This window comes from Eumetopias jubatus, unplaced genomic scaffold, assembly GCF_037043125.1.
Source record: "Eumetopias jubatus isolate StellerSeaLion01/CBP00866 unplaced genomic scaffold, mEumJub1_p1.0 scaffold_17, whole genome shotgun sequence".
NCBI classification, from domain to species: domain Eukaryota; kingdom Metazoa; phylum Chordata; class Mammalia; order Carnivora; family Otariidae; genus Eumetopias; species Eumetopias jubatus.
Window position 1 is genome coordinate 9,658,104 of NW_028274823.1, and position 15,793 is coordinate 9,673,896.

The 15,793-nt window shown below is 43.5% G+C and overlaps 1 protein-coding gene across 1 annotated transcript in view; it reads right to left on the reverse strand.

Annotated features, from left to right (window-relative positions):
- The window catches only part of LOC114202668 (scavenger receptor cysteine-rich domain-containing protein DMBT1-like), a 132,130-nt gene extending 121,286 nt beyond the window's left edge, over positions 1 to 10,844 (reverse strand). Inside the window, 1 exon segment of the mRNA XM_088020109.1 lies at positions 10,832 to 10,844. Coding sequence (XP_087876235.1) covers positions 10,832 to 10,844 — 13 coding nt within the window.
- Between the last annotated feature and the right edge of the window lie 4,949 nt (positions 10,845 to 15,793).

The window sequence follows — 15,793 nt, forward strand, 5'->3', positions numbered from 1 at the left end:
CATGTGAATTTGGGGGAGACACATTCAGCCCATAACCTATGGCATTAACTGGATGCTCAGCCACTATAGGCAAGGCTGAAATCTTTCTCTCTGTCAACAAAGTCAGCATACACGATTGCAAACTCAAAATCCTCGGTTCCAGAGTGAAAACCATCGCAGGCAAAAGGGAGAGCTCCGAGTCATGCTCTTTCTCACCACCGTGTTCTGACTCTTCATCCCCACTTCTGCCACCTCATCCCCTCATCCCTCCTCCAGAGGCATGTTTGGCCTCCTTGGGATCACCCGCATCACGAGTGCACTTAACAACTGCTTTGACACCGACACATGTCCCTACACCACCACTCTTAAAGCTCCCCTTTATTCTCCTCTTCCTTCATGCTTCACAAATAGTGGGCCTCCTTGGACAAACGTGTCCACTTCCTTGACACCACATCAGACATATTGAAGGAGTGCCTGATGCCTCCATTGTCTACCCACAGTGGCTGCCGTTGGGATGTGAGACAGCAAAGACACTGAACATAACAGTGACTGCTGCTGAGGGGACCACAACTGACGAAGGAGATGGAGCTGAGATGAGGGTGGTGGTCATGGTGGATGCTGCCTTTGGGGGGGACCATAATGGGCCGTTGTGGCTGAGGTCACGTAGCTACCAAAACCACAAGCTTTGCTTGTGACTGAGAGGGTGGGAAGTACAGACGAGGAGTGTCTTGTCCTTGAAGCCACTGGAAGCCACTGGAAGTTTCCACAGATTGCTGTTTTTGTTTTGAGCACTTCTATTAAAAGTATTGCAATTGATTCCCCATTTAGAGAATCAATGGACTCTTACACAAACAAGAGGCAAAGCATTGCACAACCAAGTTATGCTTAGCCTGCCATTTTGACTTTTCTCAGCAATGGTCACTCAAGTCTGTTCCCAGGACTCTGTTCCAAGGCACATAGTTGAAAGATCATGAAAATACACTCTCCTTGGGGTTAGATTCTGAATAAGATATACTGTAACTTCCTCCCTCTTACCCCATGGAGTTCTAGTACCTGTAGGAAATGTTTTGCCAACTAGGGTTTTAAGATAAGATGGTTTCATGTTTGTGTACCGTAACTCCCAAGATCTTTTTATGCATGCTCAATTAGGTTCAGCCTTCGTCAAGGAATGTAACTCCTCCCCGGTGAGTCCCAAGTGGGGCAAGGGATCTAAAGGGGAAGTTCAGAGAGAGACCAGCTCTCTACATTATCCTCTCAAGATATGAAGAGCAGCCCAAGTCCTCAAAAACAACTCTGAAGCTCCTCTTCAATTTGTGGAAAAGAATGGGGTTTCATACAGATATTTTCAAACCCAAGAAGAGGGGTGCTTCCTGATAGAGAACACATCACATTCCCAGATAGGAAAAGATCGCTGCTGGGGGGGGGTACCACTTACATTTTATGCAACATGTGGGAGATTCCTTCATAATACCTGGTGAAGTTCCCTGAGACATTGACAGTGATTCTGGATTGAGACCTGCTAGCGGGGCAGGTACCAGTACCGATGGTTGCAATTGTATAATTGTAGAAAACTGCAGGTCTTTCCTCCCCGTGGTCAGGGAGCCCCCGAGTGCCCCCTATAACTACGTGGCACCTCAAGCCTCTTTCCTGAGCCCGGACATCTCCAACATAAAACATAATCAGCACCAAGTCTGGTCAGCTCCCCGTGATGTGTCCAGCACTAGGGCTTCCGTATTTCAAATATCATCTGCCTATCACAGCAGATTACTAAGGCTGTTAGTCTGGTTTGCTTTGGAAGCAGATGCCTTCTAGAACTTTTAGTAGTATGGTTTTAAATATATATGTCTATTTAAATGAGTTGAGGCATGGATCACTCCTCGACTGCTGTCTGCTCGTAATAAATGTTCAATGATTATCCATTTTTATTGTTAATTTTGGTGGCATTCTTTCTTTCAGACCAAACCTGTGGCTTGAGGGTAGTGGCGGCAGACAGGGCTGAACCCTGGCCTCTCAGTGTTCTCCCGAGTGAATTTCCCCAGCCCCATATTCAGTTTCAATCTCCTTATCAGACCGATTTGCATCATCAGTCACCACACCATTTCCTGGGGAAATCTAACTTCAGATTATGTTGAGATTGGTGGTTTTTGGTTTTGTTTTTTCTAATTTTAACTAGTGTGGCCTTGGGCAAATCATTGAAACTTGCCTTCCCTACACTGGCTTCTCTGTCTGCAAAACTTCTGTAAACGGACCTCCTGAGGGAGAATGAGTGGGAGTTGCCCAGAGAGACCCCTGCCCTGGCAGCAGGGGGTCCTAGTGGAGGGGGCAGCCCTGGCTCCACTGGAGGCTCCGCTGTGACCCTTCACACAGGTTCCCCCCGGGAAAGGTGGCTTCTGCGGGTCCTTCCCTATAATCTTCTTTTGGCGATTCACACATGGAGCTTCCTGGAAGCAAAGACCTTGTAAATGCAAAATCTCCCTTATTTGCAAGGTCTGTGTGAGGAGGTTGTGGGAGTTGTTCTTTTTTGGGGCAGTGTCTCTCCCCTATAATCTGATTCCAGGACAATCTCCCCCATCATTGATTTCCTGTTGCATCTTAGTTACCTTCTCGCTTTGACCTTGGCTAAGCTCCCACAGATCAGGAATGGCAGAGCTGAGACTGCAACCCAGGACAAACTCCTGCACTGAGAGTCGATAGATATATTTCTTCTCAAAACAAAAACGGGGGCACCTTGGTGGTTCAGTCGGTGAAGTCTCTGCCTTCAGCTCAGGTCTTGATCCCAGGGTCCTGCGACTGAGCCCCACATTGGGCTCCCTGCTCAGCAGGGAGCCTGCTTCTCCTCTCACTCTGCCTGTCGCTCCCCCTGCTTGTGCTCTCTCTCTGTCAAATAAATTAAACAAAACAAAACAAAAAACAACTGGGTGGGCTCTTTCTCTTCCTTCTTCTTCACTGTGTGTCATTTGTATGGATCACTGTTGGTGTGACCAAGGCTCCGAGCTGACTTGTTAGGGGTCGCGGTCACATCAGCAACACAGAGTTCCCACCGCTGATATGCACAGCACCTAGTTAAGGGACTAAAATGCTTGTTCTTCTTATTTGCACTTAGAGTTAATCACCTTTATTTATTTATTTTTAAAGCTGGTTTGTTTGTATCTTTGGGTTTTGTCTGTAAAACAGGTAATCTTTTATTCTCACTTCCTGGAATACTATCTTTCAACTAGACATTAGAGAGAAATGTTTATAGGTCTTGAGAATTAGAAGAGTGCTTTATTCTGAAGCATAATGTATCAAGGCATGGTAGAATAGGACAAAAATCTATATCCCAAGTGTTTTTGTGACAATTTACATTGGCTTACCCTAAGACTGACCTCTATCTTTGCTGACTCCATTCAGATTTGGCAAACATGTTCTATATCACCTTACAATATTGGTGTTTTAAGTTTCATTCAAAAATCAAGAATTAAAAAGACTACTTGGAGTTGTAGAAACTCTTTCTGAAGAATTGCAGAATCAGATCAACTGACACTGTGGAATGAATAAGCTTCTTAATCTTTGTTGATGGCATCATAATGTCCCCTAGGAACCATGAAAGTGCTGTGATTAGTGCTACTTCTCTGCATGTGAGAACCTGAATAAAAACTTATACATTAAATATTTCAAGTCTAGCTAGAAAAGACAGAGTCAGGTAAAGCTACTGTTTAGTTTTGCCATGTACCTAAAAAACTTGTATTGCTTTAACTTGCCTAAAACCAATATCCTTAAAACTACAACTGATCTTTTCTGTATCTGAGAAGGAATTTGCTAAACTTCACAAAACAAAAATTTGTACAAATTGTGAAAGTTTGGAGAACACCACTTATGTATATTTCTTGGCATATGGAGAACAAACATTCTTTTCTGTGTCCTTATCTTTTAAAATAGTTGAATGTTTTCCCCCAATAATTGCTACATAAGATCATTATTCAGATAAGTATATAATTCTTGGAAGAACCTGTAAAAAAAATACTGTAAATACAAACTTCCTTAAGGGAGGAACGTCCTAGAAACATTTTGGTGGCTTTTACATCTAAGATATGATTTTATTTTACTTTATTTTTTCATACCTAATCATTATACTGGTTGCCTAGGCTTAGGATATCCTAAAACCATGGTCTATGGTTACAAGTATAGTTATTTTTCAATGAGTCTTCTCTAAATTATGTCTCCTCTCTTCTAAGCAAATGTCATGTGTACACAGTAGTTTGTAGTGAGAGTCCAATACCTAAATGATTCTGGGGAAAGGACAAGAAAGACTTGATTGGAGGTTAGAGCTTTGGCATGTTTAACAGATATGTGGAGTCAGTCACCCACAAGGAAATTCTTTATAGGAAGAAGTGCCCATATTCAGCCTGAAAGGATGGTCATCAAAACTTAGGATGACTTGGAATGTGAGAGTAGAAAGAAAGGAAGACAAACTATGCAGTCATGGAATAAGGAAGACTTCAGTGTAAATCACAACCCAAATAAGAACATTTAACCCTGATCTATGTTGGTTTCTAATTCATTATTATTTTTAAAAAGTTGGAGAATTATTTGCACTTTGGAGGTGTCAACCCACCCAGAAATTATGCTATTCAATTGTTCATCGAGACCAGTGTGCTGTCTAGGTGCCAACAACACAAACTTGCATGTGAGGAAAAGGCTCCTATCTCCTTGGAACTTACCTCCTTTAATAGGAGGGGAAAGAGAAAATAAGCAAGTTTTTTTTTTTTAAGACTGAAACAAAACAAAAGCAAAAATATCTAAGAGCAGTAAATGCTATAAAACAAACATATTGAAATCAATAAATAAAAAGGGTAATGCATCATGACCAAAGGCAGATTCTTCCAGAAATGGAAGGTTGGTCTAACATTTGAAAATCATTCAGTGTGATTCATCATGTTAACAAAGTATAGAACAATTTTAGATCATTTCAACAGACACAGAAAAAAAAAAAAAAAACGCTTGTCAAAATTCAACACATATTTAGCATAAAGGGAACTTCAAGTTAATAAAAGCAAAACACTAAATGCTTTTTGCCCCTCTGAAATGGGTAATAAAACAAGTATGTCTGCTCTCACCACTGCTCGTCAACATTTTACTGGAGGTGTTAGCCAGTGCAGTAAGGTAAGAAAAAGAAATAAAAAGTACGTAGATTGGAAAGGAAAAATGGAAACTATATTTTTGATGACATGATCATATAAGGGAAACTTATGAAATCTTAAAAAAAAAAGCAAGCTACGTAAGGCTACTAAAGAAACTCAAGTAAATGTGATGGGGGATCCTGGGTTGGACTAGAAAGACAGACCAATTGCAGAAGTGGTGAAACTGGAACAAGTTCCATAGATTAGTTAATAGCATTGCCTGCCCCAGTGTTAATTTCCTGATTTTGACCTTACTGTGGTTATGTAAGATGTTAACATTAGGGGAAGCAGGGTGAAGGGCATATGGGAATTCTCTGTGTTATTTTTGCAGTTTTTTTCTGTTGGCCTAAAATTATTAAAAAAAAAAAAAAAAAAGCTTTTGTAAATGGTGAAAAAAAGCCCAGAGAATTAAGTAATTTTTTAAAGGTTGCAAGAAATATGGGAAATTTTAAAAAATCAGTTGTATATCTACTTACTAGTAATAATAATTGGAAAATGAAACACAATTACCATTTAAAATACTGTAGAGGGGTGCCTGGGTGGCTCAGATGGTTAAGCATCTGCCTTTGGCTCAGGTCATGATCCCAGGGTCCTGGGATTGAGCCCAACATCGGGCTCCTGGCTCAGCGAGGAGCCTGCTTCTCCCTCTCCCTCTGCCTCTTTCCCTGCTCATGCGTTCTCTCTCTCTCTCTCTGTATCTCTGTGTCTCAAATGAATAAATAAAATCTTTAAAAAAATTTTAAAAAATACTGTAGAGAGCCCATAAAAATCATATGGGTAAATTTAACATTTAATTTTAAATTACTACACATCAAAAACTATGAAATATTGCTGAAAGAAACTCAAGATGATCTAAATAAATGGAGAGATATGCCATGTTCACCAAAGAGACAACTCAAGGTTATTAAGATACCAGTTCTTCCCAAAAGTGATCTATAGTTTCAAAGCAATGCCTTAAAAAATCCTTTCAGGCTTTTTTGTAAAATTGACAATTTGATTTTAAGTGAATATGGAAAAACAAAGGACCTAGAATAGCCAAAGCATTTCTGAAAAAGAACAAAGTTGGAGGACTAATACTATCTGATTTCAAGACTTAATATAGAGCTATATAGTCATGGCAGTGTGATATGGACATAAACAAGACCCACAGATCAATGGAATAGAGCAGGATCCCCAAAAAGATCCATGCACATACAGCCACTGAACTTTAGATAAAGGTGCCAAGGTAATTCACTGGGAAAAAAGACAGTCTTTTCCAAACCTGGTGCTAAAACAATTGGACATCAAAGTGCCAAAAACAGAAACAAAAACACCTCAACCCTTACCCACCACATCCAAAATTAACTTGAGGTGGATCATGGATCAAAACAAGAGTAAAATAGGGATAGACCCAGGCAGAATCTCTTGCTCTACTTAAATGACTGTTATCTCTTTTCACTGAGTGTCAAAATCTGAATTCACATAAATTATGTGCCTGGTGTGTGTGTGTATACATTTTTAAATAGCCTGTTGTTATATGAAAACAATGAATCATGGAACACTACATCAAAAACTAATGATGTACTGCATGGTGACTAACAGAACATAATAAAATTAAATTAAATTAAAAAAAAAAGCCTGTTTCCTCTTGCCATTTCTCTGCACATGTCATATTGTTTCTGTGCTGTCTTGAAAGATACCATCTGAGTGATGTCCACATAAGGGACCCACCCATCATCTTGAGCCCCATGGACAAAGAACACAGGACAAAGTCCTGCCAGAAAGAGATGATAGAGATGTTTGCATTCAGAGGAGCTGACGGCTTGTCCCACCTTCATTGCCTAATATCCCAGCTCTGCTGGACCCTTGCCTTTAAGCCAAAAACAATTTTCAAATGTCTCTGAAGGAAACTTTCATGGAACAATGGCAGATTTTACTTTCTTCCTCCTGTTGGCAAATCTCATTCTTGCCTTTGTTCCACTGTAAGAGGGGTATGTGTGTAATCAGTCCAAGCAGAGTGGCATCCCACTTGGAAAATGCCTTCAACCTGCTTCTCTTCACCCATCTCCTCTAAAGCAGCTGTCTGTTGAGTCTATTCCATGCTAAAAGTTAACAGAAAATCAGGGAGATGGATAAACTTGTACATTCTTTCCTCACATTCTCATACACCTTATCTCTGAACACCCATAGTTTTGCCATGTGGGAAGTTCTCTGAGCCCCTGGCTGTTAAGAGTCTCTGCCCAGCATTGTCAAGAGTGTCCCCCTTTCTTGCACTTGTTACAATGTGCATTGTATTACACACTGCCCTTCTGTATGCCTGTCTCACCTCACTTCATTAGACCTCCCACAAGAGAGGGACCCTGTCTGTTCATCTCTGTAACCTCACCATCTAGCAAAGAGTTGAGGTCATGGCAGGCATGCCCTGCCCATGTGAATGTATATATGAATATGTGAAAAGTGTTCTTCCTTACAGAGTTCTCCCTACACTTAAGTTGACTAAAACATCCTACTCTAATCCCCATATAACAAACGTCTATACTGGCAGCTTTTGCCAGTAATGTCAATACTTGCAAAACATGCAAAAAAATGTTTAATGGTTAGTCCATCCCATAGGGTGCTTCTGTAGCTGAGAGAAAGTGAAAATTTTGTCCACACACCAGTCAAAGGCTAGTCTCATCCCATCCCTACATCCCAACCCTAAATGTGCCAGGTTCTTGCCTCTGTATTTGTGGCTCCGTATTGCTCTGCCACCAGACCACATGACCTTGAGTGACTCCTCCCCAGCCCTTTCTCTTTAACTTTCCACAAGTGAATAAGCCACTGGGTAAGCCCTCCATCTGGTGAGCTAGCTGGGATGTACCTCCCAGAGATGGCCAGCTCCCTACTTCCCATATTCTCTTTTTGATAGTTTACTTCTCAGATGCGTCATGTAGCAACCCATATAGGGGACAGAGTTGGATCAGAGGCCGGTGGGGCATGGGGCACAACAAGACAAGAATAGAATCTGGACCCTGCTTAATCCTCACTATCTTAACTTGAGATGACTCAAGAGAGAGTCATCCCCTCACCTTGAGATGGCTCCAGGGAGAACCAACTTTTCTCCTATTTTATTTGTGTTCAGGCGTCACAAGGACTGATAGACAGAAAGGAGCATTCCAAATATGGGAAGTTTGCCCACCCCCTGTCTGGTTGTAGTGGGACCAGCAGAATCACGGTTGGGTTTTCCTGGCGCCATCTTCATGCCAGACTAACACAGGAAGTTGTTATTTAGAGATAAGGGAAACCACAGTTAACACCCTCCCTCCATAATCTGATGGAGTCTCAGAACTGCAAAGTCATTTCTGGGTTAGTCTATGGAAAATTAAGCGGATTTCCAGCCTCACTTGTCAGGGAAGCCATTAAGCCGAGTGAACTCAGCCATTATCCCGCTACAAGCTCAGGAAGCTACAAGCTTCCGGCTTCATGGGAAGAGGGCAGGTTTCATGAGCATGAACCTAGTGGTGCCTCCGCTGTGACAGAGGGACAACAAAATACCCACTCACTCCACAGCAGAGAGCCAAGGAAGAGAGGGTCATTTAAAGCGAGAAAGGAAGGAGCTGTTTAAAATGAAAACATTTGAAGGCAAATCTGTAGAGACAGAAAGGAGACTTGAAACTGGTAGTTGACACAGGATTAATTGTAAATGGGCACAAGGGATCATTTTAGGTTGATGGAAGTGTTCCAAACTGAATTGTAGAGACAGTTGCACAACTTGGTAAAGTTACTACAAATCATTGAATTACACGTCTAAAACAAGGGAATTTCATGGTGGGTAAAGTTTACCTCGATTTGTTTTATTTTTTGAATTTTTTTCTTTTTAAAGATTTTATTTATTTATTTGAGAGAGAGAGAGACACACAGCGAGAGAGGGAACACAAGAGAGTGGGAGAGGGAGAAGCAGGCCTCCCGCGGAGCAGGGAGCCTGACGCGGGGCTCGATCCCAGGACCCTGGGATCATGACCTGAGCCGAAGGCAGACGCTTAACGACTGAGCCACTCAGGTGCCCCGATAAGGTTGTTTAAAAAAAAAAATTTAAACTGTTGGGACACCTGGCTGGCTCAGTCAGTAGAGCATGTGACTCTTGACTTCAGGATCATGAGTTCAAGCCTCATGTTGGGCGAAGAGCTTACTTAAAAAAAAAAAAAAGATTAAACTGTTGAGCATGCCACCTTCTTCAAAGGACGTTGTGATGCATGTCTCACTCTCCTGCAGGGAAAGTGCTAACTCTTCAGCGTGGCCCTAACAGGCTCTCCTGATCTTTGCTGCCTCCTCTTCTGGCCTTTTACCCATCACAACCCCATACTCCCTCTGCTCCTGCAAACCTGGTGCTTTCAGTTCCCTGGACTCACCAGCCTCTCCCAGCTCTCTCCCCTTTTCTGTTTCCTCGGTGTGGCAACCCCTCCTGTCCACCTAATTTGTCCTTCATGAATTAGTGCAGATGTCCCTTCCTCTATAGAGTAATCAAATCGAGCCCCACCCTCAAGGTGGGAAGGGGTGGGACTCCCCAGGCTTAGGAGTGCTGGGTCTCATGGACTTCATCCAAGCTCTTTTTCCTGGGACTCATGTTTCCTTTGGGAATGGGGTCTTTGGGAATGAGGTCTCACTATCTGCTGCTGACCCCAGGGTCCTGGCCTTGGTGCCACTACCCACCTTCCCTGCCCCTGTCCTTCCCTTCAGCCTAAATGTAACCTTATGGCCAAGACCAGACTGGAGCAGTCAAAGCTTGGGCTCACTGTTCAGGGAAGTAGACACAATCAGTAAGGAGCATGGAATAACAAGATTCAGCTCATCTCTGGCTATGAACTACCCCAGGGGCTCTCGGTCTGGCTCCTGGTTCTTGACTTTGCTTGCAGCCTTCTCCCTGTGACAGAAGCCACTTTCCCTCACCACCAGGGCACCTACAGGAAGAGCTAGACCTTCTAAGAGCTAAGATGCAAGAGAGTGAGACCCAGAGAGTGGCAGTAATTTTCTTTCCTGTTAAAGTTCTTCTTCCATGGGCCCTTTTCTTGCCTGAGGACTGGCCTCTCCCTTATGCCTTCAGGGAGCCCCCTCCATCTCCTACCCACAGTGGTGCGGCCTCACCTAAGTGATTCAACCAGTCAACCAGAGCAGAAACCGGCCCTAGAGATACATGCTGTCGAGAGCTGAGGGCTGTTTGTGCTCACCATCCACAACCCCTCCCTTTACTCCCTGGCCAGCAGAGGTGGATCTTGAACTACTGGCATAGAGCCTCTGGTTCACTGTAAAGTGGCATCTAAGCTAAGTTTTGGGGTTTTTTTTTTTTCATTCTACAAATATTTATTGAGTGCCTTCTATGTGTCAGGGACCATGATGGGGGCTTGGAAAATAGCAATTAATAAGTAAAGTTCTCGGGCTCTTGGAGCTTACATCCTAATAAGAGAGGTGAGACACGAATAACATAACTACAGATGGGCCTGCAAAGAACCCAGCAGAAATTCTGGTGGAGAAAACTAGAAAACTCACACAGGTGGGAATACCATCACCCCGGCTTAGATTCTCAAGTTTGACTAAGTTATCTCTCGGGCACTTGAAATTCCCCAGATAATCACCTGTTACCCCTCAGACAGGAAAAGAATCAACAACCCTGCTTCTGACACCTCAGTGTGTCCAAAACACTTCCCAGAGGTCGAGATGTGAAACGGGCCTCCCCTCACCTTGAGGCTCCATATTCCCGGTGGACCTCCCAAGGAGGATCCAGAAGGGCCACAGCTGACCCCATGCCTAAGTAACTGTTTGTAACAACTCTGCTTGAGCTGCCGTCTCCCCAGTCCTTCTGCCAGAAGAAGGGGCCTGGAGAAGCTGGGAACGGGATTTGAGAAGCAGGTTGGTGTATAGCAGTGTGAGTCCCGGCCACGAGCCCTCTGGGCTGACCCTACCATCTGATTCCTCCCAGGCACCCACCAGCTGCCTTTTGCACTTACCTGTGCATGTGAATCACCTGGAGAACTTTTGAAATGCAGATCGGGACTCAGCAAATCTGGAGCAGGGCCTGAGATTCTGCATTTCTAACATGCTCCTAAGCGATCGATACCACTGCTACTGGTCCACAGACCACACTTGGACTAGCATCCCATGTTGAGTGGTCCTACACTGAGTCGCCACTTTGTTTTTCTTGGACCAGCAGCATTGGCATCACCTGGGAACTTGTTGCAGTGCAGAATTTTAAGTCCCACCCCAGATCTACCAAATAAGACTTGGCATTTTAAAGAAATGTCCAGGAGATTTATTTGCACGTTAACTTTGGAGAAGTGCTGGTCTGGAAGAACTTCCCAGGGCTCTGATCTGCCTAAGGCCAATGGTTTTGTAGAGGAAACTATGATTTTAAAGCACGCAGCTTCTCATATAAAGACTGTATCCTATGCAGTGTTAAAAAGGAGCACCATTTCCATAAATGAGGGGGCTACTACATAGAAAATCTTACCGCTGGAGAGGGGAGATGGCTGATGGGTCTTTGGAGAGACAACTTGCAATGAGCCGCAGGTCCCACCAGAGGGAGCCAGAGCCCAGGCTCTGACTGCAGGGCCGGCTGCAGGGAGGAAGAAAGTCCTCCCAGTTTTTGTGGGTGATTTGCGAGTGCGCATAGTGCACACACACGCACGCATTTCTTGGTAGCCATATAAAATTAAGCTGGAAAATACTTTAAAAAAGGTGGGAAATAATTGAGCATTATAGCTGAAAAACTGAGAGTAGGAAGTTAGGAAAGTTCAAAAGAAAAAACCCAAGTTTTTAGAGACTGTAGAATATCATAAATATATATAACATAATCTAGGAGAGTATTGTCCCTACCTAGGGTAGGAAATGATTTCTTAAACAAGGCTCAGGAAGCACTAACCAATCAAGGAAAGGCTGGTAAGTTGGGAGTGCACCTGGCATAAGAGACACCTTCAAGACAGGAGAGGGCCAAGTCCACAGTAGGAGCAGGTGTTTGCCATGTATTGAACCGGTGAAGAGCTTCCATCAAGAATACGTAAGGATGTCCCACATATCAACAAGAAAACAAAAGTTTATTAGAAAAAATGGACAAAAGACTAGAACAGGCATTTCACAAAGGGTCAACTCAATGGCCAACAGAAAAAGCGTTCAGTCTCATTTGTACCCAGAAAAATGCAAATTAAAGCCACTGTGAGATACCACAACATACCCACCAGTGTTGACAAGGGGGAATTACTGGTGGGATTGTGAACTGGTAGAAACTTTGGAATAGAGCTGAGAATTTTGTCGGAAATCGAAGCTACACATACCCTAGAACCCAGGACTTCTGCCCCTAGGTTTGCACCCACTGGAAAAGCATGCACATAACCCAAGGAGACATGTACAAGAATGCCCCCCAAATCATTATGATTATGAAAGCGTATGACTAAGAAATCATAGTATAATCGCGCTAAGCAACAACGAAATGAGCCAAAGTCAAACATATTGGTAAGAGAGTCTGAGAAACATAATGTTCAGGGAAAAAAGCAGACACAAGGGAGTATATACTATATGAATCTATTACCACAAAGTTCCAAAGTGGGAGAACAGCAAAACACTCTGCTGTTTAAAGACTACAAAAAAAAATTTAAACTAATCTTTAAAAACCTAGTAAATATAAGGAGATTTGATGATTAATTTTATGTGTCAACTTGGCTGGGCCATGAATAGCTCCGGATGTTTCTGTGAGGATGTTTTTGGATGAGATTAACGTTTAAATCAGTGGACTTTGGGTAAAGCAAACTGACCTTCATACCATGGGTGGGCCTCACCCAGTCAGCTGAAGGCCTGAACAGAAGAAAGACTGACGTACCTCAAGGAAGAAGAAGTTCTGGCAGCAGGCCTGACCTGCAACAGGGCTTTTCCCTGGGTCTCCAGGCTGCCAGTCTTCCAGCTCCATAATCATATAAGCCATTTCCTTAAGCTCTCTTCTCTGTCTCTCTGAACAACCCTGACTAATACAGTAGGTAAAAATAGAAGAAATGTATATAAAAGTTAAAGGCTACAAGGCAGAGACATAAAATGAACATGAAAGTAAAACACAGAGGATTAAAATGACAGGCAGTAGAAGAGGAAGTGTAGAAAACAAGCCAGCCCATGGGGTTGATGACTGTGAATAAATATGAGCACAGAATCACGTAACAATCAGGAATAAGAACTGAAGTAAAAATGATCGGGGAGAAATATCTTAAAAAACAACAACAACAACAAAAAGGTTGGGGATGGCAATGAGACAGCTAGAGAAGGAAGTGAGCTCCAAGCAGGTTAGTGGCGCTGAGTGCAGGAAGCATCAGTTTCCCCACAGTGTGAAGACCTGTTGCCGTGGTGACACCCTCCCAGGCAGAGTGGCAGTGTGCCCCCTTTCTTGCCCCCTTTCCTTGATGTCTGGAGAAGCTGGGTCCTGACCATGGCATCCTTTCCTGTCCGTATATTTTGGGATGGGACCATAGCTCCTCCTCCTAAATATCTGGAGGTGACCAGCCTGCTGAAATACAGCCAGACCTAGAGGATCCCCCATCAGCCCACGGCCCAGAGTAACCAGTGCTGACGTCTCTGTGTATTTCCTGCTTGTCTGTTTCCCTCTTGCATACTTGTGTATTTACAACATCCAGATCCTCCTCTATATAAGTTTTTTTTTTAAACTTTTTTTTAAAAGATTTTATTTATTTATTTGAGAGAGAGAATGAGATAGAGAAAGAGCACATGAGAGGGGAGAAGGGTCAGAGGGAGAAGCAGACTCCCCGCCGAGCAGGGAGCCCGACGTGGGCCTCGATCCCAGGACTCCAGGATCATGACCTGAGCTGAAGGCAGTCGCTTAACCGACTGAGCCACCCAGGCGCCCCCTCCTCTATATAAGTTTTGTGTTCTGCCTTTTTAAAATATCAAATAACACCACAAATACGTTATGGAAATTTGTCCCAGACTGGCTTTTTGATAGGTACATAATATTCCATCATATATCATTCACTGGTTGTTTCACAACTATGTGTTGAGTGCATATGATGTGTCAGGTGTTGTGCGGTTCATGCAAGGTCACCCTTCATTAGCACAGGCGGCTGAGTCACTGAACACAGAGCTGGAGACGTTTTCTTTACTGCTAAGAGGGGCTCTTTGCAGATTCCTGGGTTTGGAGCTGTTCCAGGTAACTGAACTGGCTTGTGTGAACGGGAGGATCACCATTGTGTTTTAGTTGGCTCACATGGCTATGAGCACTGGACCACGTCCTAAACATCCCCACTTTGAATTTCCTGGTGGAGTCAAAGGCAAGCTTTAGGACCCATACTTGTCAGAGACAACACGGAAGTCCTCTTCCGTGAGCTGCTGTTTCCTTTTCATTTTTTCCAGGGGGTAATACACTCCCATGGTTCTAAATTCAAGACAGAATAATGTATACAGTGAAAAGGCTCATTTCCACCACTTTCTCATCTGCCAGGTACCCACCTCCAGTAGCCATTCTTAATAAGAACTAATAGTTTTTGTGTGCGTATTATCCTAGATTTTCTTTATGCAAAATACAAATATATATGCTTATTTGTTCCTTTCCCACTCTAGAAGGTAGTCTACAACTTATATTCTTTTGCACCTTGCTTTGTACGTTTATGCAAAAGCCATATTTAACCATATTTCTTGGAGATATTTCCATACAAATAAAGATCTTCCTCCCTTGATCTTTATTACTGCGGCAGAGTATTCCATTGTATGGTTGGCCATAACTCTCTAACCAATCCCTAGTAATGGACATTTGAGTTTGTCATTAGGTTTGTCATCCCAAACAGGCTGTGTTGACTAACCTTGTGCATACTGTATTTTACACACATAATTGCTGGGTCAAGGGTAAATGCATTTGTAATGTTTTATATATATAATATATATATAGTCACATTACTTTTTGTAGGGGTTGGGCCAATGTCCATTCTCACCAGGAACACTCTTGATCCCACCTTTGGCCAGAGGCCCAGGACAATTGCTTATTGAGTCAGCAAGCTGAGCATCTGCTCTACGCGAGGCCCCGTGCTAGACCACAGCAACACAAGAATAAGACGCTGTTGGTACTTCCTTTTGAGCAGAGGGAGAGACAGACTTATTGGACAACTAAGGCAATTTGTGACAGGGCACTATAGCATAATGATACCAAGACTATGAGAACACAGACAAAGGGGTGATTTATTCCGCAAGGAAAACTTCAGGGGAGGCGCAGGTGAGCTTGAGAGACAAGCGAGTTGCCAAGGGGAGGGGAGGTTCCTGACACCTGGGGGCAGCATGAACAACAGCTGGTTCCAAGAGCCATGGATAGCGGACTTTGATGGAGCATGAGGAACCAAGATTGGAGAGGCAAGCGAAAACCAGAGAGAGACTGAGCCTTCGTCCTAAAGGGACTGAGCAGTCTCTGTGGGCTTGTAGGTGGCAGTGATGTGGTCAGATCGTCCCTCCAGCCACGAGCTCTGCCCGCTCTATTGCCCTGGACTCCAGCACAGCAGGAACATGGTACTGAGTGTCCATTTCACCCCAGGGCATCCTGTGATGCCTAAACTCAGACCTCACAATAGCCCCCAAGCAGGTCAGTTATGATGCAAGAGAAGTTTGTGACTGTCCCTTGGTTCCCATTACACTGTCCTAGAAAGCAACTCCAGGCATTGACACCTCCT